Source organism: Juglans microcarpa x Juglans regia, chromosome 3S, assembly GCF_004785595.1.
Source record: "Juglans microcarpa x Juglans regia isolate MS1-56 chromosome 3S, Jm3101_v1.0, whole genome shotgun sequence".
In the NCBI taxonomy this organism is placed as follows: Eukaryota; Viridiplantae; Streptophyta; class Magnoliopsida; order Fagales; family Juglandaceae; genus Juglans; species Juglans microcarpa x Juglans regia.
This window is the reverse complement of record NC_054599.1, coordinates 5,801,457-5,825,838: the sequence shown is the minus strand read 5'-3', so window position 1 is coordinate 5,825,838 and position 24,382 is coordinate 5,801,457. Positions and strand designations below refer to the sequence as shown.

Sequence of the window (24,382 nt, the reverse complement as noted above, 5' to 3'; positions counted from 1 at the left end):
ACGAAATCTTTTTCTAAGGAGGGGAGGACGTGATGACCCGAGTTTTGTCTAGGCTTGGCCCTTAAAATTCGTTCTAAGTTGCCATGGCATTTTAGGAGCCTTAGTTACTTTGGAAAGCCTTAGAACCTTTGATGTGATAACTTAAGCCCAAGAGGAGAGTGGCCCTAGTTGACTTTGTAATTTCGGCCCTATTTAAAAACCCAGGTCCAATGGTTTAGGCCTATGATCCAATTCTAAGTCACTAGTGCCATGTGTCATGGGAATGTTACACCTTGAATCTAGTCTTGATAGTGGGTTAAGGGGGAAAGAGAGGTGTAGAAAAGCACCAAGAATGACTTGCACGCCTAGCCCATTGTTTTTGTCCAGAACTCGAGTTCCAAGGTAGATTTCTTGGAAAAGGAAGCCTAGGGAAGTGAAATGGAGCTTTTCTAGAAGTTTTGCATAGGAAACCGAGGGGAGTCACATAGGATTTCGAGTTTAACTAGCTTTTACCAAGTGTCAAGCATGCACTAAGTTTCTAGAAAATTATGTAAAGACTTTTGTATCAAGGACAAGTTTGCCTTAGGGTTTCGGCTAGCACACTCTCAAGCATTCCATTCACTTGCCACTTGTCACTCAGTGTATTTTGGACCAATGGTACATTAAAGGTCACCTGGGGAAGAAGTACTTGGAAGATGAAGTAACATCTTAGGAAAGGAAAATGGAGAGGGCGGCTAGGACTATGCCACACTCTCAATGCCACTTGTCATCCATGCCAAAAGTTACTTGTTGGGAAAAGGAAAAGGCATGTATTGTTTTACCAAGCTGCCCTTGAAGATATATTTACTTGTTTAAGGAAAGGAATGGCATAAATGGGAGGGAAGAAATTTCGGCCAAGGAGGAGAAACGCTACACGCCACCCCCCAAAATGTCCATTTCCAATGCAATCCAAGTGGGGAACTCTAAGAGACATTTCAGCAAAAGGGAAAGGTGGAAAAAGAAACATTGCCACTTGTCATCCATGTAAGGACTTTGGATGCAACTAAGAAGGGAAGTGAATGGTCTCCTATAAAAAGGAAAGGGTTCACGCCAAGGGCTTTTCCCTTAACATTTTTTTGGAATTGCATGACCTCTCACTCTCTCCACACAATTCTCCCATGTTCATTTGAAAGTTCTCTCATTTTCTTGTATTTTCTTTCCAACCAAACAAGGAGAATTCTTGCAATAGAAGAGATTTCGGCGCTACCAAGGATAAGCAAGGATACATGACATTCAAATCTCATGAGACTTTGAGAAACATAGAACACCCACACTTTCTACCATTTTCTTGGAAATAACTTAGGATTTTCAAGAAAAACCCTTGAAGTTGATTAGTGAAGGGGAGTTCATCCTCCATGTTTCTATCACCACATGTATTTTTGTTTACTTTAGGTTTTGTTTTACTTTATGGGTGAAATGAAGGGGTTTTAACCTAAAAACCCTAGAAGCCAAATGGTTTAAGACCAAGTGATGCCCTAGAAATCCACACACACACTCAAGAACATGAGGTAGGGTTTTAGATACTCTTTCTAATACAGTATGTTTGTATTTACAGCTTGCTAGTAATTCTTTACATGGATTTTTGTAAGTATACACTCAACTTACTCTTGGTTAATGTTTGTATATACTTGTGTAAATCCTCCCATGGTTTTGATTGCTTTCTTTGTTTTCTCTTGGTTGTTTGTTTGAATATGTTAATATGATCTTGAGTAACTCTAAGGAAGGAATTATATGTTTCGGATTTGTGATGAAAATGCCATGAAATGTTCCTATGAGTTTTGGTTTGAACATGCTTTGGAGGTTTCAGACTTGGTCAAAAACCTATGATTTCATGTTTTAGTTTACTATGTTATGATTTCTATAATATATGCTTGAGGTTTGAAACATGTTTAAGTGATGAATCTTCATGTTTTTGTACCTATGAGTTTCGGCCTAAGCAAGTTCTCATGGTTCCATGTATATGTTTTGATATTTCTTATGGTTTATGTTATAATGCTATGAAATGAACATGTTATGCTTGGTTATTTTATGCACGGCATTCCATATGTCATATATCAAGTATAAGTAAGCATGTTTAAATCTCATGTCACATGCATTTGGGGAAAAATGTTTTCAAAGAAGTGTTTTTCAAAAAGTGTTTTCAAATAAAAGAGTTTATAAGTTTTATCATGACCTCAAGTGCTAGGGAGGGGGAATGTCCTAGTGGAACTCCTCTGTCCACTCTAGAATGTTTAAGAATGGAGTGGTAACTCCTGGGTTGACAAAGTACCGTTGACGAGCCTTGAATGGATCCTTTTCAAAGGATATCAGAGCGAGAAAGTATCTAACGCTAGTGGGTGCATAAGGCATGTAACTCGACGAAGTAAGGTCGAGTTAATATGAATCTCTGTTTATGATGTATTCATCACGATGCACGGACTGTTGATGGTGCGGTAACTAGCAGGAACACGCGGTGCTAAGGGGAACCGTGTTGTGTCCACCCTTTGAATAAGAATATGAGCATAAGTGCTAAGGATCACTTGATGAAAATCTTGTGAAATGTTCTGGTAAGGAAAGTTTTGAATAAGTTCACGTGAATAAGAAAAAGTTAAGAAGTTTTTATGAAAAGCTTAAGTCTCTGTTACAAGTTTTTTGATAATGGTCAAGTGCACAAGTTAAGTTCTGGTCAAAGGCATAAGTCAAGTACATGTCCATGCACGCATTTCATAATATACCTTTTGTATGCTTGTGTTAACTGTAGTATGTTGTGTGATTAGTTGCTGAGATTTCTTAAAATTTCATTATGGTAGTTTCCACTACCATTCCCTAATTAGAATGGTTGAAGTTGTGACAAGTTCAGTAAATGACAACCATGACCAAGAGGAAGAGAACGGCACCTCCTTCTTCGGAGAGGATTGTGCCTAAGATGGCTATGAATCGGCCTAAGCCCTTCATCCTGGAGCGACTTGAAGCCATTGACCAGAAGATCACTGATATACTTGAATTCATTAAAGATTTCAAGTGGCATAACAACCGGGACAAGGATAAGGCTTTGGAAAAACGTGCGAAGCCTGAATGTTTTTGAAGAGTACGTGAGCTTAAGTTATTTTGAAAAGAAAAGAAAAATAGAAGAAGGAAAATAGTACTTATGGCCAACTTTTGTGGAACTATGTTTTTTTATTTTTTTTTTAGGAGATCCCGTGTTTCGGGAGTTTTAAACAATGCTTTATGATTTTGGGATATTACGTATTAATGGCTCATGTTTACGTTTGGACAATGTTTGGGATATAATATTAGTATGGTGCCATGTACTTTGCAATTGCTTATCGCGTTGCTTAGTTTATTCGACTTTTATTATTTTGCCACTGCTATGTTATTGCATACTGTTAGTGTACTTAGGTGCATAACATTTATCTATCATGTACGAGGGGTGTGTAGCCTTGTGTTCTATGTCCAAGCGTTTCACTCACCGTCCAATCCCAAGCGAGAGCTGGGGGCGCCATAAACATTCTTTATAGTATATTCAAGAACTATTCATCATTGGTTAGGCACTACCTTGCCAAGGGCATCGTTTCAATCTCACTACCCAAAGGACTCATTTCAAATGTATTCCTGGATTCCATTAGTACACCCTGCATTTTGAGACTTTGTTCATAAGCAAGTTTAATTTCAAAGCACTACATGCATAAAGCACCATGAAGTTCAGTATGAAACTCACTTTATATAATTAAGTAAATATATACATGATATTTAACTTCTGCAATGCATGGTGCAAAATAATTAGTGTGTTCAAAAAAAAAAAAAAAGGCTTAAAAGGTGGAAAACATACCTTGTCTTGCTCATTACAACCACTTAGATGCATTCCTTCAACTTGTGCCAAGTAACCACAAAACTTATTTACCGCTTGTTGAATCGCCGACCATCAATTTATTAGAGATGTGTAGTTACGTGTAGAATCAAATTTCTTATTTTCCTTAAAATAAGTATGGATTCTTTTCCATAACATTAAGTGCTTTCAATCTTTTCCTTGCACTGCATTTAAGGAAACTTCAAGCCATCCCTTCACAAACATCAATCTTCTTCGTTATTAAAATTATTACCTCGTTATGATTTTTGTCCACAAGGTTCAACCTTAATAACCTCAAATCGGGGTGGAGAGAGTTGCTATTCATTAATCGCATTTGTGGCACCCATAAAAAAATCATTGTTATTTAGAAAATTTGTGAAGTAGGCATCACAGTGAGTGTATGGATCCATTCCTAACAAGAGATGTGAGGATTTGAAGTGAATGATTTGAACTATTTATCTACATCCAAATAAACAAACAAGCATGCATCAAGAGATGAGATGATGAGAATAAGAGGCCATCAAGATTACCCTGCTTGCTATAGTTATAATAATGAACAAAGATCACAGGCTAGAATATCAGAAAAGCTAACAAAGAAGCAATTTGTTACAATTCATACAGTAGATACCATTGTGTGGAAACAGAGTAACATATATTTGCAGTGACTGAACCACAAATACTAGCATATTAATTGTCACTTAGACATGGGGCATGACTAATATTATCCAACCCACTTGTAAATTAAAGGAAGGTGAATTCACATATAGATCCAAGAGTTCTACCAGTTTTCGTAATTTGCAATTGAGGGCATTGTCAACAAATTTTTAATAGTATGGTCTTGCCATTATTTTCGAAATAGAGTTAAAAACCATAATTCACCAATACCCTAATGAACCAAGATATGGATCGCTTGATCCAAAATGGCATATACTTATAATCAAATAGTTTATTTCCAGTGATCATCAAGCTTTTCTATTATCATTTTCATACCTTGCATATTGTTGGCGATCTAGCATAATAAGAAAAACACGAAATCGTACCAAAAATGAAAATTAATCAGAATGGCAACAACGGAGTTATCTTCACCAGAACTATGATGTCTTTCTGAAGGACCAAGCCAATCCTGTGCAATAACAAATGCTTGGGTAAGACAATTAAATATGTGGACAACGTTCAATCATATAGATGAAGTTTACTATTGCAACATAAAAGTGATAAGAGTTTTACTGTAATTCATAACAAGGATCACAAACGTACCTTAATGCAATCCCAAAACTAGAAGAGTTCGACTAAATAGAACAAAATGTAGCCCCAAAAAAAAAAAGAAAAAGAAAAATGAAGCAAACTAGGAGGCGTTAGGCGTGGCTTACAATGGCAACTGTGGGAGACGTCGATGGCGTTCAGTGGTGACTGTGGGAGTCATTCGGCTGCATCTGTGGAAGAGGAATGCTTTCCTTCGGTTGCAGTTGCTGCAGCTACTGAAGTTTAATTTTTCCTTTGGCGTCACTTGGGTATAGTTTTGTTCAATTGAAGATAATTTTCCTTTGTCTTTCTCTTCTTGCGTGGGAGTAAGAGGAATTTTTCTTCATCTTTTTCTTCTTGTGTGGGAAGAATAGCAGGCAGCGAAAAGAGGAATTTTTTATAATGAAAATAATAGTTGACCAACCCAATGGACTGACCAAATTTGGCCAGCGAACAAATTTGGGATAAAATTACTATAGATTTATTGAGTCCATTGTAGTAAATTTTTATACAATTTAACTAAACTTTGACCAAAATTTAACTAAATTGAATCTACTGTTACTATTCCAAAAGGACGTTAATAATTTGTGATGGTGGTTTAGATAGATCTAACTAGGACCTTCAGGCCAGTTAGGTTTGGGTAGTGAGAGTGTTTGACAATGTTTGTGAATAGTAATGAAAAAGTAATAATAGAATATTAAATAGTTGTGAAAAGTAATAAATAGTAGTAAAAAATAGCTGAAAAATAATAATAAAATGAGGAATAGTAGTGAGGTATTCTAAGAGTACACTTTCAGTACCCAAACCTGCTACTTCCACTCTTTCAACGCGCTGCTCCTTGAAAGTAATTGAGAGTTTGGTCCCACATATGATTATTATACTTTCTATCAATTACTTTGGCCTAGACCCTATTTCTCTCTCTTAAGTTGGTATTAGCTCATATTTGTATTATTTAATTATATTGGTTCATGTATGTTTTGAAAGTTCTTATTGTTTTTAATTGGTAATTTTGTCATTTATTTTTCAACTACAACTTGATTGTTGGAATATTTAATTTATTTTCGTTCATTTGTGGGAAACATTTGTTGTTGTTGTTGGGAACTTTTGGTTGGCAAAAAAAAATTGTTTTGTTGTTGTTGGGTTTCTTTTCTTGTCGAATGAAAACTTAGAAAATGTTTATTAATTGTAATAGTTGGAAGGAAATATTATTATGATGGATGTCGAAGATGGGTGTGGATGATTTTGGGCGTAAATGAAGGATGATTTTGGGTGTGGATGATGGATATTATTTATTTTTAGATTATAATTTTTGAAAAAAATTGAAATTTGAAAGCGAACACAAAAATTCTTTTTTAAAAAGTAAGCCAAATATGAAGTTAAAAAAGCTAAAAAAAGTTAAAAAAAAAAAGTTTAAAATCCAACTCCGCTCCGACAATTTTGAGTCGGAGTAGGAATCAGAATCGGAGGTAGGCCATACTGACTCCGACTTGGTCAGTGCTCAAGCCTAGGTGCAGTGGCGGAACTAGGAATTTGTTTTAGGGGGGCAAGTGAAGCTAAAATTATAATAAAATATTTTTTGTTTTATTTCTATACAATTTTTCTTGTGGTATAGAACAATTTGATAGTAAGATCAAAAATAAAAATAAAATACATTTAATACAACCTATGTATTAAAAAAGTATATGATATGTCAAGAACAATATAAATAACCATTCAATAGACATAATTATATATAAGCAAAACCAAGTAGTAATCAATTTATTTCAAAAAGAAAAAGAAAATTTTTAAACAAAAATACAACTGCATCAATACATGAAAGAATGAGAAAAGTAAAAAAATTATAGGTGACAACGGGCAAAGGAAAAGAAAATCATCCAACTTCCCTTTTTTTATTTTTATTGATAATAAAAACTTGTTATCATGTTATTAAATCATTTTATTTTATGTCAGATGTATTTTATTTTTAAATAGGATTAACTTTTTTTAAATTGAACTTGTAAGTAATTAATTTATAATACCAAAATTATTTTGTAGACAAGGGGCTAACATAATTTTTTAGCGAGAAAGCAAACAAGGTCAATGTAAGATGGGATTAATATCATCCTATTAAATTATTTTTTATAGTTCCGCCACTGCCCAGGTGGTGGCCATGCCGATAATGAAACACAAATACTAATTTTTTGTTTTTTCGTGGCTGAAAATGGTTGGGGGTTGATCATGAACGTCCAACGAATTACTTTTGGTCGTCATGCGGATTATCTTTCAGACGAAACACAGATACACAATTGCCGACAAGTTGTACGGCCCTTTCACCTCTTCTACATAAACAGCAACTTCGCACGAATTATGGCGCAGAGTGCACACACACATTACAGTCTTAAAAAACAACACTTTCCCTAACTTTCTAAGAACCATTTTCTTGCCATGGCAGCATCAACTCAGTCTCTCGTATTCACAGTACGAAGGTGCAAGCCCGAGTTAATTGCTCCAGCTAAGCCCACACCCCACGAGTTCAAACAACTTTCTGATATCGACGATCAAGAGGCTTTACGATTTCAAGTCCCGATGATACAATTTTATAGACACAATCCCTCGATGCAAGGGAGAGACCCTGTGAAAGTCATCAGAGAGGCACTTGCTCAAACACTTGTGTTTTACTACCCCTTTGCAGGTAGGCTTAGAGAAGGGCCTGGAAGGAAACTTGTAGTAGAATGCACGAGTGAGGGTGTCGTATTCATCGAGGCAGATGCCGATGTTACACTTGAGCAGTTTGGTGATGCTCTTCGTCCTCCATTCCCGTGCTTGGAGGAGCTTCTTTTTGACCTTCCAGGCTCTGGAGGGGTTCTTCATTGCCCATTACTGCTTATTCAGGTACAAATTCTGCTAAGGAAGTCGTGAGTTTTTTCAGTTTCCCCCCCCCCCCCCCCCCTAAAGTTGATCGTGTCTTGGCGTCTTCATGACTTGCATGCAGGTGACGCGGCTCAAATGTGGCGGGTTCATCTTCGCACTACGCCTCAACCACACGATGAGCGATGCCGCTGGTCTGGTCCAGTTCATGACAGCTGTGGACGAAATGGCGCGGGGGGCGCGCGCCCCTTCCGTCTTACCTGTATGGCAGAGACATCTCTTAAATGCGAGGGACCCAACATGCTTGACATGCACGCACCGCGAGTACGACGAGGTGATCGACACCAAGGGTACTGGCACCATCACCCCGCTCGAGGACATGGCTTGCCGCTCCTTCTTCTTCGGCCGTACCGAGGTGTCTGCCATCCGTAGGTTTGTGCCGCATCACCTGAGCCAGTCCACCACCTTTGAGGTGATCATCGCATGCCTTTGGCGATGCCGCACCATCGCACTTCAGTTCGACCGCAACGAGGAGGTGCGCATGATGTCCATCGTCAGCGCGCGTGGCAAGTTCAATCCTCCGTTACCGAGCGGTTACTACGGCAACGTTTTCGCGTACCCAGCAGCAGTCATGACTGCCGGAAAGCTGTGCGAGAACACTAATTTGGGTTATGCTTTGGAATTGGTGAGAAAGGCAAAAAGAGAAGTGAACGAGGAGTATATGCGGTCGGTGGCAGATCTAATGGTGATCAGAGGCAGGCCATTCCTAACGGTGGTGGGGTCATTCCTTGTGTCGGATGTGACACGTGCCGGCTTTGGAAAGGTGGACTTTGGGTGGGGCAAGCCAGCTTATGGTGGTACAGCCGAATGTGTTGTGAGACATATTCCTAGAACGGGAAGCTTCTATATGCCTTGTAAGAATAGTAAGGGAGAGGAAGGGATAGCCGTGGGAGTTTGCTTGCCAGCCCCAGCAATGGAAATATTCGTCAAGGAGTTGGATGTCTTTTTGAAAAACATGCCGGAGAGTGGCGCGCAATAAATCCACTTTTAATGCTCTAAACTGTAAACCCAACTCATGATCAACGTGCGGCCGTCGGAAGGCAAGTCGTTCGAAAAAAATGTGAAATTCAAAATATCTTGTGTAGCAGTCCCATTTCATCGGGAAAATCTTACTCTTTATCGAGAATGAATACCGAAAGTAGTATTATTTTTTTAAAAAACAATCATATAAAATTAAAAGTACAAAATAGCGACAATATCGACGGAACGAAATGAAAATTGAGAAACCGAAAAACCATCGGAAGGAAATCTAGAAGGAAGGAAGAAGTACTGAAACCTAAAATTGTGGAGTCATTTGTCAAGTCATTAAGTAGGTGGTCCTTTGATATTTTGTCCATTGTTACGGTTGCATGGGCCTATCAAAATCGTCGAGTCATTATGTAGGTGATGTTTTGATATTTTGTCCATTGTTTTGATATTTTGTCTATTGTCCAGTCATTTGTCAAGTCATTATATAGGTGGTCCTTTAGTATTTTGTCCATTGTTACGGTTGCATGGGCCTGTTAAATAAAGCTTTTTCTAACCAAAATTGTCAAGTCATTATATAGGTGGTCTTTTGGTATTTTGTCCATTGTTACGGTTGCATGGGCCTGTTAAATAAAGCTTTTTCTAATCAAAATCGTCGACTCATTTGTCAAGTCATTATGTAGGTAGTCAAAATCGTTGAGTGATTATGTAGGTGATCCTTTGGTATTTTATCCATTGTTACGGTTGCATGGGCCTGTTAAATAAAGCTTTTTCTAACCAAAATCGTCGACTCATTTGTCAAGTCATTATGTAGGTAGTCAAAATCGTTGAGTGATTATGTAAGTGGTCCTTTGGTATTTTGTCCATTTTTACGGTTGCACGGGCCTGTTGAAGAAAGCTTTTTCTATCATTAGGTAGGGAAAATAATTGTTGCAATCGTGCGTGTGTAAGCGACGTGCAATCATTTTTAAAAAAAATGAATAAATATAGGATCTATTGAAAATAAAATTAATTTTTTAGTAATGAACTACACTCATTTACAAAGTGATTGTATAGCACTTGCGCATTTCATAATTGTGTATAACATTACTCTTATGTAGGTGGTCCTTCGGTATTTTTTCCATTATTACAGTTGCATGGACATGTTGAAGAAAGATTTTTTTTATCCAAAATTGTCAAGTCATTTGTCAAGTCATTAGGTAGGTGGCCCATTGATATTTTGTCCATTATTATAAGTCATACACTTACTTTTCTGATGTCCCATCAATCATGGTATAGTGGCAAGTCGTTCGAATGAAAGATGAAATTCAATTCGAGGTTTGCTACGTACAACCGCCCTTGCAGAACCGTGTGTAACTGGATGAAGTCCCTCATACGTAAATTTTTTTTAAAGAAAAAGAAAATCGAGAAGACCATTAGATGAAGCCGGCGAGTGAAAGAAAGAATGAAAACTTAGAAGGAAAAAAGGACCACCACAAAATGCTCCTAATAAATTCTCTCCATATCCAAAGAAACTGTAGTCAAAGGGAAATTAAATTCTCAGAAAACAAGCAACCTCTCCACTCCCAAGGATTCAAGCTTCGGCTCTTTCTTCGTGTCAGTAGTAAGTATAGTAAAGTGAGCAAAACCCACCAAACTAGATAAGTTTCTTTATGTGAACATTGATGAGAGAAAGTGTGAAGCACGGCTACTATTCCACATATAAGAAGTGTTCCAAAGAAAGTAGGGGTCTTTTTTTAAATGATATTGTATATTCGTTTAAGAGAACATATTTTGGTTCAAAGTAGACCCAAATCGATTTGAGAAAGAAAAATGGTGAATATGACTAATAGAAAAATGATGGTGGCTTTGTGTTTTGAGAAATGAAGAAGTTTGTTGAGGAAGGCTGGGTAACGGGGAGAGAAATCCCGCATGCGTGTAGCCACTTTCATCTAAATGATGTGGTGACTACCCCACAGTTGAGAAACGGAAGACGAACAAAAGCTTGTGGAAGACAAACAGAAGCTTGTTGCAGAGACCAAGGGGAGAGATGCCGTCATGCTGAAGGGATTGAAGGCTAGAGTGAAAACGAAGCTTCTTGAAGATGAATGAAGGGATACAAATGGAGTGTAATTGTTGAAGATGAAGGGGAGAGATGCTGTCGTGTTGAAGTGATGGAGGCGGGATGGAGGTTGGAGTGAAATCTCAATTGAATGATGGAGGGTTTCAAGACAGAGGGAAGGGTTCTCACGGGGGCAAGGGAATGATGGAGGGAAACCAAAAAAAAAAAAATGAGAGGCCAAAACGCCCTATTTCATTTGCCACGGGAACAAGGGTTCCCCTGCGGTTCCCCAAGGCAGTTGCACATAACATTTTTCAATTCAAAATATCTTGTGTAGCAGTCCCATTTCATCAGGAAAATCCTAGTCTTTTCCAAGAATGCATACCAAAAGTAGGTATGACTTTTGAAAAAAATCATATAAAATTAAAAATACAATTTGGCGATAATATCGGCAGAACAAAGTGAAAATTGAGAAATCGAGAAGACCATTTGACTGAAATCTAGAAGGAAGGAAGAATGACTAAAACCAAGGAAGAAGAAAGAAGGACTATGTGACTTTGTACATCGGACTGAAATCCAGAAGGAATGAAGAAAGAAGGACAGAAAGCCAGAAGGAAGAAAAGACTACGTGACTTGGTTCATTGGACTGAAATTAGAAGTTTGGAAAATGCCAAATCCATTTCGAAAGTGTGACTTGGTTCATTAGACTGAAATAGAATGAGAGGAAGCTGCATTTCGAGTGAAGATCATTTCGACTGAATAATTCTAGGTTCTTCAGCATTTGAATTTTTATACTCTCAAACCCATGTTCTCCAAACCCAATAAATCCTGCAAAAAGGACAACAAATTCTATGCGGTAAGGCTTAATTTTTTAGTGGTAGATATCATTTTGGCGTTTTACCTTCTTTGCATTTCTGATTAGTTTCTATATCTACATATTTTTGCATTTATTTTCCTGTACAAGAAATTAAGATCGAGAAATACTATTGAGAATGTCAATGAGAAAGTTGAGGAAAAAATTACCGCCATAATTGAACATAGAAAAGTGCACACAAATTCTGTGCGGTAAGGCTTGATTTTTGAGTGGTAGATATCAGTGTGTATTTTAGGGAGAAAGGGACACACAAAAAGAAAAAATTTGGAGAAGAAATAAAGGAAAAAAACTTAGAAAGAGAAGGAAGAAGATATCGGATGGAAGGAAAATAGAGTAAAAACAATATATTTTGACTTTAAATAAAACACAACATTTCATTAAATGAGAAGACCATCTCGTCGGCTGCTGCAAGCTTCAATCAAGATCCCGTTTGTTTTGAGAGATGAGAGGAAATGAGATTTTTTAAGATATTTGTGAATAATATTAAGATATATTGACTATAGATGAAATAAGATAAAGTGTACATTTATTTACAGAGATGAGATGATATTAATTTGAATTTTTTTTAAAATATTTATACTGATGAGACCCACAAATAATTATATTAATTTTTATAGTAAGTAATTGCAGAAAACCGTTGAAGCTCGCACATGAACAGTAACAACCAATTTCATCAACATTTTCGGCATTTTCCTAGGCATATATGTGAAACGTTTCGCCTTTTGTTTTTTGTATTCTTTTTCTTCTACATCATTACTACACTAGACACTTGTTAAGAATAAAAAATAAAAAATAAAAATAAGTGTATGATGTAGAGATAATGAATATATATTTTTTTAATATTTAACATTGTTCTTGTGAGATTTTAGAATATTGATATAAATAAATTAATGTGTTAATACACCAGTTATTGTGTAACACTCCGTATTTTAGTGTATTTTTACTAAAGGATTATTTTAATAATTCAAAATTTTATTCTCTTGTTTTAAAATTATCGGATATTTTAAATGGCTTATTTTTATGATCTTTAAATTGTGAAAATTATTTGATATGTTTTCTTAATATTTATTATTGTGATGCATTTAAATTGTTCTTTATTTTAAATTAATTGATTGTTAGATTTAATTATTTTATCTTCATTTTATCATTACGTTTAAATTATTTTAATTGACTTGCTGTTTTAAAATCTTTTTCGTTGGATCATTTTTGTGACCCAAGATGTGAAGATTAGACCTCATTTCTTTCCCTCTATTTTTTCTTTTTTCTTTTTCTTTTTCTTTTTCTTTTCCTTCTCTTTTTCTTTCTTCTTCTTTTCTTTTTCTTCTCTCCTCTCTCCCTCTCCCACACACGCTGCACCTCTCCCCTCCGCCCGTTTCTCTCTTCTCCCAACCCAGCCGCCATGCACCTCACCGCCCCTCCCGTCAGCTTCCCCATCGGCTGGCTACACCACCCCACCAATCTCAGCCTCCCTCGCGCCGCCGACAGCCCCCACGCACCACACCAAGCCGCGGCGCTCTCTTCACTCCAGCGCCGCCGTCGCGCCACCTCCGGCCACCATTTCTTCACCACTTCATCATCGACCTCCTAGCAACCCAATGGACCCAACCTCAGCTCCGATCCGTCACCGGTGAAGCCTATCTATCTCCATTTCCGATTTGGATATTTTTTGCCTAAAACCACAATTTGCGCCGCCACCCACGGCAAACCACCACCACCATTGGCTTCACCGACCTCTCTAATCAATTTCGGGTCTTAGTTTGTCCCCATTCAAAAGTGGGTATTTGAGACCCACAGCCACAGTGTATTTTACACTGTTACGTTGTTGTGTCTCCACCTTTTGCAGCTCCATGATCCTTCAGAAATTATTATATAGCACTGTAAGTATTTTTCCAAAGAACTAACGCGATTTAAATATATTTTTGCACTAACTCATTGTGATCTGGTTGGACATGCCAGACTGAGTCCGAGGAGTTCAGGGGTCGGATGGATTGTGGACGGAGTTGTGTGTTTGGTTGGTATTGTGAATTGTTGGTTGTTGGTTTTGGTGTTGTTCATGTACATGGCATATTGCACGCATGATCATGTTTGTAAAGGAAATCGGGTTTTCGTGTACATGCATTCATGTTCATGTGTTTCATGAAAACTGGGTTTTCATGTGTTAAAAGATTTTGGGTGCGTGTGTATCATGACCCCAAGCCAAGATGGGGCATTATCTCGGTGGAGCTCCTCTGGTCACTCGGGAGCGGAATATACTGAGTGACGTCCCCTCGCTTGTCGCTGGGCGACAACGGGATCGGACGAGATGGTCTCGTGCCGACTCCGTGGCCCCTCTGCTGGCGGGGGCTAGAGGATGCTTGGCCACGAACGAGCTGGGCGCGGAACTGGGCATCAGTCGTTGGGTAGTGGGTGCTTGGCCACGAACGCGCTGGGCGCGGAACTGAGCATCGCTACGAAGCCAAGACGTGCGGATGATCCCTAGGGGAGATCATGGTGCATTGGTTAATGGAATAATGGGCTGTTTTCTGGAAAAATAGCGTGTGCTTATTAAAATGATTTTTTATGTGATTCATTTTCTGGAAAAATGAGATTTTATTGATTTGGGTCATTTTCTGGAAAAATGACGAAGTATTATTTTTGGGCCAAAATGGGATTTTGGCATGTGTTGGAAAATATCTATTTTCGGAAAAAATAGTATTTTTTGGATTTAATGCATATTTCATCATATGCATGCATGTTGGTCGCATTAATGTATTTTTATCTCGTGGTTGTTTGGTTTATACTTACCTGTGGTACCATTTTGTGGTAACGCAGATTTTGATGTAGAGGAGGATGAGGGTGAGTCTGAGGAGTCGGCTCCACCCGAGGAGTGATTGGGATCACTCGTATTCTGGTTTGAGACTTGTAAAATATTTATTTCGGATGACTGTATAATATTTAAACCTTTTTTACTGATTGTTTAAATTGTATTAACAATTCTGGTACTTAGTTGTATTAATTATCCATTGCGTTGTTTTTGCACATTGTTGCATGTACACACACTTGGCACTATCGTTGGGATGTGTGAACCTGTTGTCACCATCCTGACGTCTCAATTCTCGTGTCTCCTTACATGGGAGTCGGGGGCGCCACATATTGTGAAACCTATTTTAATTTTAAAAATATTGTAAATACCGATCAATTTTTAACATAACATCAGCGTGTATTAATCTTTAAATAATATGAAATTAGATAGAATAAAAAAATATTTCCATAAAATATATTTACCAATTATTTCAATATAATAATTAGATCAAAAATCATATTTCTTACACCACTTTTTTTAATTTAATAAATGGGTTTTCTCTCATAATTATCTTATTTATTTTTTTGTGGGTCCTGGCAGAGGAGCTTCTGTCTCTCTTATTGTGTGTCGTTGGGCCAGTGTGCTCTAGTGGAGAGAGAAGAGAGAGATGTTTTGGTTACACAAAATCAAATTATCTCATTTTAGATCATCTCATATAATCTTTACAATTTTCTTAAATTCTCACACAAAATATAATAAACAATTCAACTTTTTCAAATTCTAAAATAAAAGTTATATTAAAAAATTATATAATAACAATATTTTATTCAACTTTCAATAAAATATCTCATCTTATCTCATCTGAATTGCATAACCAAATGAGACCTTAAAAAACGAGATGAACAGTTTTGAAATAAGATGAAAACTGAGAGCATCCTCAATGGATTAGCTAAAAGCTAAATTTATTGAGTATAACTATTAAAGAACAAAATATGATAACAATGAATTAGCTAAATTCTAAATAATTGGACTTTAACTATAGTGACTTTCAAAATATTTTTTAAATTTGAAGGTTCCTGTAGATAGACCACATATATTTTATCAATTTTTTCTCTCTTCATTTCTTTCTCATCACAATTGCCTTCCTCCTTCCATCTCAACCCATAATTTAATTAGAATTTGATTACTAATTAACAAATAATTGGTAGAATAGTAAAATATGTTAAAATAAAATAAATTAGTTATCTTTCTCTTTTAGTATCAGTTTCTTAAAGTAAAATATGATAAAATAAATTATCTTTCTCTTTTAGTATTAGTCTCTTATAGTAAAATATGATAAAATTAAATAAAATATTATTAATTATTCATTATCATATAATGAATAAATGGATAATTCAATGTGAAGATTTGATGTGAATAATCATAACAAAATTCATCTTACATTATTTTAGTGTTATATAATGAAAAAATAGCTATTCAAATGTGGAAACTTATGTGAATGAAATAGTCAAAAGTTAAATTCATCTTACATTCATCAAATGTGTCATTTAGTTTTGGTTAATCTATTGAAGATGCTCTGAGATGAAAATATGATGTGTTTGTTTTCAGAAAGATTCTTACCGTATGTAAACTTAGATTAATTTTTAAAATTGTGTTTTATCCAAATGAAGCCTAGAACACACTATTTTAAGTAATGTGGATGTTATCAGGCGGTTGCACGGGCCTGTTGAAGAAAGTTTTTTCTATCCAAAATCATCGAGTCATTATATAGGTGGTCTTTTGGTATTTTGTCCATTCTTATAACTTATAAGCCATACACCTACTTTTCTGATTTCCTATCAATCATTGTGTAGTGGTTATAAATCGGCCTACGCATTTGCATTTCATTATGGGTAGTAATAGAGTTACTACTCTATTACTATCTATTTACTAGGGCTGTTCAACCCGATCCGATCCGATCCGACCCGACTCGACCCGAATCCATTGTTCCTACCCGAACCGACCATATTACTCGATTACCCGAACCGATCGCATTACCCGTTTACCCGAACCGGAAATTTTCAGAAATTAACCGATTACCCGATTAACCGATTTTTTTTTTTTTAATGTTAATATTGAAACATTTTGGCCCAGATTATCAAAACAGTGCTGATCCATTTTGTACATTTACTTCAACTTTCACTGAATGTCCACTTCATAATAATTGGAGATTTCCATGTTACGTCAGGATGTATACATAATATGATAATACAGGTTCCGAAAGACAAAAAAGTGGAAACTCTCATCTGCTTTATCAATAGAGAATCCCATAGCTTTGTGATCAACTTAAAACTTTTGAAAAGTTGACTCAACCTCAAAAAATGGGAAACAATCAAAAAATGAATTTCAATAATCACCGTGAGTTAGTAAGGAAAGTTCAAGTAATCTTCAATCGGCCTCATTCAAAATATTCATCATCATCTCTACATGAAAAAAAAAATTATGTTAAAAATATAATTAATTGAAAGGATTCTATGAAAATATTTATCAAATATGAATCTTACCAGTATCCAATTTGTAGCTTTCCGCATCTTCTATTACATCTTGGGAGTCATAATTAACGGAGGGAGCCATCAACCAATTTTGTGTACAGATAAGAGCTTCAACTGTTGCAGGGGCCAATGAGCTACGAAATGAATCTAAGACACGACCTCCAACGCTAAATGCCGACTCGGAAATAACAGTAGATATGGGAATAGCTAACACATCTCGAGCTATATTGGCAAGGATTGGAAAATTGATTGAATTCATCTTCCACCACATTAAAATATCAAAGTTGGGTGTCAATCCTTCAAGGCTCCCCATAAAATATCGATCCAACTCTGATTTGGACTCTACGACACCCCTTGATGCTTGATACTACCGATACCTACTATAAATATCCGCAACATTATAAGATGTTGCGTTGCTTTGACTCTCATCAATACTTGAACCTACATTGAATTTTGAATATTGTTTATACATCCGCTCAATCATCCTTCTTAATCTAGTAACAAGTTTGAACGCTCGCTCATGGCCAAGAAAATCTGTAAACCAAAACTCCAGAACTTCCAACTTGGCGCACAGATCAAGCACAGCCACAATCAATAAGATTTTGTTTACTTTCTCAAAATCCCCCTAATACTTATCATATTTCAATGGTATCATCTTCGACATAATTTTCAACATATCATCATCACCCATAGAAAATTTGATCAAATGGTCATAAATTGAAGCTATTTCTCTAATGAACAAATGTGAAGTTGCATAAGTTGAGCCTGAAATTCGCAAGGTGATATCATAAAAAATCTGCAAAAATTGTACAAAAATCTTGACAACTTTCCAATCGCCTAAAGTTGGTGGTCCTTCTCCAACCTCACGTAAATGCGGACCAAACTGATTGTCTTCATCTTGCATCACTTCAAAAGCCGCATAATAATTGAGAGCCGCATAATAATTGAGAGCCGCACTCAACATCAGATATGTTGAGTTCTACCTGGTTGGAACATCAAGAGAAAGAAGTGCACCACCCAAGATATTTTGTCTCTCCGTGCATGACTTGAAATTTTCAAGTCTTGTAGGAGAAGACTTCACATATTTCACCGCATTTCGAATCTTCACAATTGATCTATTAATTTCTTTCAAGCCATCGTGGACAATAAGATTCAAAATATGTGCACAGCATCTTATGTGCATAAGGTCATTGTCTAGTTCCAAACAATCTCTAATTTTGGTAATCTTCCTCAAATAATCAATGGCAGCAGTATTAGAGGATGCATTGTCTACTGTAATTGTAAATATCTTCTTTATGCCCCATCTAAGTATAGATGACTCAATCTCTCTTCCTATTGTTGTCCCTTTATGATTGGGAACTTTCATAAAGCCTATAATTCTTTTATGCAAAACCCAATCATCATCAATAAAATGGGATGTTATGCACATATAGTTAAGATTTTGCACTGATGTCCACATATCAGTAGTGATGCAAATCTTATAATTAGATGCCATGAATATGTCCTTTAACTTGTCTTTTTCTGACAAGTACATTTCATACAATCTCGCATAATAGTAATGCGAGAGTGGATTGGAAATCTAGGCTCAACTGCAGCCATAAAGTCTTTAAATTCCTGTTTTTCTACAAATATAAATGGCAGCTCATCCACAATTATCATCTTAGCTACCGCCAACCTTATTTTCTGCTCATTATACTTAGCAAGTCCAAAACTAGGACTACTAGATGTACCATCCACCCCATCCCTCCTAGGTCTGGTCGTTTTTTATTGGGGGTTATCCCTTCCAATCCCAGTCTCAATAAAGGCCTTACATGTGTCAATATGGTATCTCAAGGATGAAGTACCTTGTTTTTTAGAATGACATAATAAAGTCTTACCACAATAATTGCATGCAGCTTTTTGGTCATTGGATCCTCATTCTCGATCTTAGAAAAATGAAGCCGTACATCCGATCTACCTCGAGATCTTTTGATAGGAGGGCGAACATGAGAATGAGTAGTTGTAGGGAGAGAGCCATCTAAATGAATTACACTAGGGATTGATTCAGACCCTGACGAAGGCACAGTAGCACTAGGCTCCATAACTGCAATTTGAGATAAAGAAAGCATCATTAATATATATATCAATATATATCACACGTGTCAATATATATATTAAGTGGGAAATTGGGAATTACACAAAGTTTGGCACAAAAAATAATCATATTCAAAATTTCTAATTTCTAATTCACGATCTCAATCTAGCTAGCACAAGAAGCACATTCAGTCAAAAGCCAAGACTTTCTCAAGAATCACTTTAAAGCTGCACACACACACACACACACACACACACATATATATATATACATATGTGCCAATTAGCCTAAACTTTAAAGTTGCCCATTTTACAACTGATCAAAGTAGTGCAGCATACATGAAGTTGCTAATTAAGCAGGATATAGGAAAGACATGACTAATTACTTATTTAACAGTACCAAACATATACGTCTTATACGTCTTAAGTAGGATATAGGAAGAACACTACTTATATGTTCTGTTTCTTTAAATTATGTCCATTTTTTTCTCTAAAGAAATTTTGTAAACTGCGGTACAGTTTGTGCATGGATGATGATATTTGGGGATGAGTTTCACATTCTTTTCCCCACACAAAGATAAACGAATTTAGTTGTAAAATAGGTTAACTAGTAGAGAAGAGGGGAAAGAGGATATATTTTTATTTTTTATGGTTAGAAAATTTTGAGGTTTAAAAACATTAATTTTTGTTTTTGTTTTGTGCTGAATTGCTGCTCTCCTTATCAGCACAATACTAGGCCTACTGATTATATGATATGTTGCTCCACAAGATTGAATTCATAATAAATCCCACATGGATTAAACCTTGAAAGTATGCAGTGTCTCCCCTTTCATTCAGGCATTCATTATTCATTGATTCTAATTTTGATTGAAACATTTCTTGCATATGTTCAATATACCATATAAAACAATTAGTTCTAGATTGGTGGTGTACATATCTGTCTAGATGGCAGGAAGCATGAAATCTCAAAGGTATTATAGTCCATCTTGTCTTACTAATGCTTATTCTATTTACGTCTGAAAAATACTATTGTTTATTGTAAATTTCCAATGTGCATCACCTGAAAGTCAAAAAACAATATTCTTTAATGGTAATGGGGATGCATAAAATACAAAAAAGCAGTACATATCACGAGAACAGAAACTGCAGAGTGTTATCTGTAGAGTATTAGCAGAGCAACCAATCCCGAACAGCAACCAAAAACCAAGAAGTAAACCCAAACAATAACAGGCATGCGGTGAATCAAGAAAAAACTAAGGAGACCAAAAACCAAAATAGATAAATCGGAAAGCCTAGGAATCGGAAACCCATAATACCCAAAAGTTCAACAACCAAGATAAACCCAAACTCAAGAACCCTAATGGTTCAGATCATCCAAACCTTCTGTCCGAGAGAGAGATTGAGACACCAAGAGTGAGAACTGAGAGGGCTGAGACTGCGAGGGTTGAGTGCGAGAGGCAGTGTGCGAGAGTGCGAGAGGCAGTGTGTGAGAGGGTTGAGAGTGCAAGAGGCAGTGTGCGAGAGGGCTGAGAGTGCGAGAGGGTTGAGTGCGAGAGTGCGAGAGGCTGTGAGAGGGCAGAGGGCGAGAAGCGAGAGCGCGAAAGGCTGGCTAGCGTCTGAAAACATGTTATTGATAAAAGAAAAAAGGGCGTCGTTCGGTTATCGGGTATTAACCGATTCAGCTGACTAAATTCGGAACTCAAACGGAAGTCTTCTGTTTTCCACCTGTTTTAGTTCGGGTCAGGTAATTCGGAATGGTTCGGTCGGGTCGGGTAAGCAGTTTAAATTTACACCCCTACTATTTACTACTTATAGTAAATTTAATTTTTTTAATCATTTTCTTTAAGTATTTTTTTAACATCCTTAATCATTGAGAAAATTTAAAAAAATATATATAATTTTACTAATAGTCATTTCTTTAATTATTAAGTAATATAAAAAATTAAAAAAAATCAAATATAAAAAGAGTAGTAAATGGATAGTAATAGAGTAGTATCCCTATCATTATTTTTTCATTATTACATTCTTGTTTCATCATCCACATATCATATATTATAAAAGATGTGGAATCTATTTTTAAAAGTGCGCTGGACTTACATATCACTGCAAATATCATTTCTCTTATTAAATATGTTATTGTAAATGATGTGTTTTACACCACCAATTGCTCGGATGACCTACAACAGATGAGAGGGCAGCACAAATCGCCCAGGGGAGCTTTAATGCCTAAGTTAGAGAAATGTGATTTCAATATCCATGTATAAGCCAAAGTTAGAGTTTAGTGTTTCCTTTAGGTGTTATTTATAGAGGTGTTGAAGACATAGATAAGGACTAGTTATCCCGTAATAAGCAAATGAGATAACTATCCTGACCTATCGGCGTTATTATATCACATGGTTAAGCTCGTGGGTCACATAGGCTCTTAGATAGTGCATCCCTCAGTCTTGGGCCCATAGGCTGAACCTATCCACTAGTTGTTGGCTTATAACTAGGGACCTAAATATCCCTTTCAGTTACCCGCTAATTTTCTATGTGCTAGCACAAAGAGAATTAATTTATTTCGTATCCTTTTAATTCACGTGAAGGCACCTTACCCTGCTGGCTTGGGTTAAGTAGATGGCCTGACAACCCATCAAACTTCCTTTCCTTCTACCCTACTACGGATCCACATTAACTAAGGTGTGGGTCTAAACTTGTTGTCGTACCACAAAAATGTGGCCACGTAACTGTTCGCGTGCTTTTATGCTTTCCCATGAAAAGAATGGTAATCATCGGCATTGCCACCCGTTTGGCTTTCCAAGAGCTTCCTCATCATTACCGTTTCTTTCATATTCTTGATTCATTTCATCTCCCCCATCCGTGCCATATCTCTTCTTGCTTTTTCACATTCTCTCTCATTTTCCTTCTTACACTCTCTCTCATTTTCCTTCTCACATCTTCTTTCTTTTTCCTTCTCACATCCTCTCTCATGGCTAACCGCTGCTCTTCACGTACCCCTAAACAACCTTCGACCCAAACTTTGGCGAGGGCCTCTTCCCACATGCCACGAAGTCTTCTGACGAGCGAGCCCCTCCATTCTTTGAAGGATTCACTTGGCGTTCCTCTCTAACTGAGTGGGACCTAACTTAGTTTAGGTCCACCTATGGCATCCCCCATTATGTAGAGCTCTCTATTCCAACAGGAGTCAATACTCGCATTGCAAACCAAAAGTTAGCCACCAGTGTTGAGTCCATACTCGCGGTGCAAATCAACGGGCGTGGAGGTCACAAGACTCCCACGACCCCAACAGTTAGCCACCAGTGTCAAGTCAATATTCATAGTGCAAATCAACAGGCGTGGAGGTCACAAGACCCCACGACCCCAACAGTTAGCCATTAGTATCGAGTCAATACTCACGATGCAAACCAACAAGTGTGGAGGTCAACAGACCCCACAACCCTAGCAGTTAGGCACCAGTTTTGAGTCCAAAGCCTCGCGGTGTGATCAACGAGCGAAAAGGTCAGTAGAGGGAACAAACCCCACGACCCCCTCACTTGGCCACGACCTTTGTCAAGTACAAAGAACTTACATAAAAAATGGATACATCAGCATGGTTGCAAGCTGAAATAATCTACAAAAAGAGACACATCAACATTGCATTTACAAAACACATCAAACGTTCTATTTACAAAACCAAAGGCCAAAGTTATCATTTACGGAAAGGGCCAAACCAAGGGCCAATATTATCAAACTAAATGTAAGTAAGCAGACATTATTTCTGCGATGGCGGTGTCCCACTTGGCTTGGAAGAAGAGGGCGAGCCAGGAAAGGCATCAGGCATGGTATTGCACCCTAAAGAGTCCACAATTTAGCAGGACGCCGCATCAAATTGGAAAGCTCTCAGGTCCAGCCTCTCCAGGTTGGCCCAAGTGTTTGCCAATAAATGGGCTTGTAAGCGAGCCAACTAAGCCCCGTAGCCAACTCGAAGACCCGATCTTTGATGGCCTTGGCAGCGGCCACCAGAGGATGCAGACTAACAGCTCGCACTTGGTAGAAGTCAATTGAGACTCCAACTCATTTATCTTTGTCTTCTCCTGTTTGTTTGTGGAGTCCAAGGGCACCATGGTTTTGGCCGTCTTATCCAAGTGGGCGTCAGCGTCCTCCCTCTAATTATAGGCTGCAAATCGTGACTCAAACCCTGCGTAGTTCACCTTTGCCTCAGACAGTTGAATGTTGAGCTGCCTATGCTCCTCTAAATGTGACGTTTGCACCTCTAACAACTCATTTGTGAGATTTTTACGTTCCTACTTAGAGGAAGATAGTGCTTGAGTAGACTCCTCGGAGGGCTGCTCAGCCTCCGCCTGTGACTTCTGAGAGGAGGCTAGCACTTCACTTAGGCGGGGTACTTGGGCTCTGGCAGACGCCCGTTCCAGTTCTGCCAACTACAGAGCAAAACTATCGCAGACTTGGAGGGACTAGGCACGAAGCAATTCACCCCATAGCTCATAGGACTCTTCATGGAGAGACTCCAGGTCGGCTTCTAAGGCACGAATGTGCCAATCAGCTTGCTCCAGATAGCACTCAACCTTAGTCTTCTCGGCCAAAAGACGCTCCCTCTCCTTCTTAGTGAAGAACCCTTGAATTCGCCTCTCCCACACCATGTCTTCCAAAGATGCTGCCTTATCATCTTCCAAATGGTCATTCACAATCCAAGTCACCAGGTCGTCCACCCTTCGCACAGGTGCAAGGCAAGATGATACCAGGGACAAGAAATCTTTCAGGCGTTGAGACATCTCAGACAAGGCCCGGAGGGAGGATGGGAACACCTAGGCTTCGCCCTCTCGACCCCACTTGCTTCAGTCACCGCTTGAGTTTCCCCTAAGAAGGAATACGCTAAGGAACGAGAGGGGCAGTTGGAACTTCTAGCTCAGACACAAACGCACCCTGATCTTCACCTTGGTCCCCTTTGCCATGGTCATTAGGGCTCTCACCACCAACTCTATCTGGGCCGGCTCCATCTTTCTCGCCTCTCTCTTTTTCCCAGTATGAGCTGCCCCCCTCCCGGGGAGTTGAGGAGTCCTTATCATAGCCAAAAGAAAAGGGGGAAGGGGAGAATAGAGACCCTCTCTTGATCTGTGGGAAG

General features: G+C 37.7%; 1 protein-coding gene and 1 long non-coding RNA gene across 2 annotated transcripts in view; both read left to right on the top strand.

The window, feature by feature from the left end:
• Positions 1 to 9,586, top strand: part of LOC121257837 — a 29,462-nt gene extending 19,876 nt beyond the window's left edge. Inside the window, exon 2 of the long non-coding RNA XR_005939289.1 lies at positions 9,451 to 9,586. This is a non-coding gene — a long non-coding RNA (uncharacterized LOC121257837). The remainder of the gene's footprint in view (positions 1 to 9,450) is intronic.
• LOC121257834 (benzyl alcohol O-benzoyltransferase-like) lies at positions 7,391 to 9,119 on the top strand. Its single transcript, XM_041159084.1, has 2 exons — positions 7,391 to 7,957; positions 8,058 to 9,119. Exons 1-2 carry the CDS (start codon positions 7,511 to 7,513, stop codon positions 8,970 to 8,972), a joined length of 1,362 nt encoding a protein of 453 aa, XP_041015018.1. The 5' UTR covers positions 7,391 to 7,510; the 3' UTR covers positions 8,973 to 9,119.
• Positions 9,587 to 24,382: the final 14,796 nt, after the last annotated feature.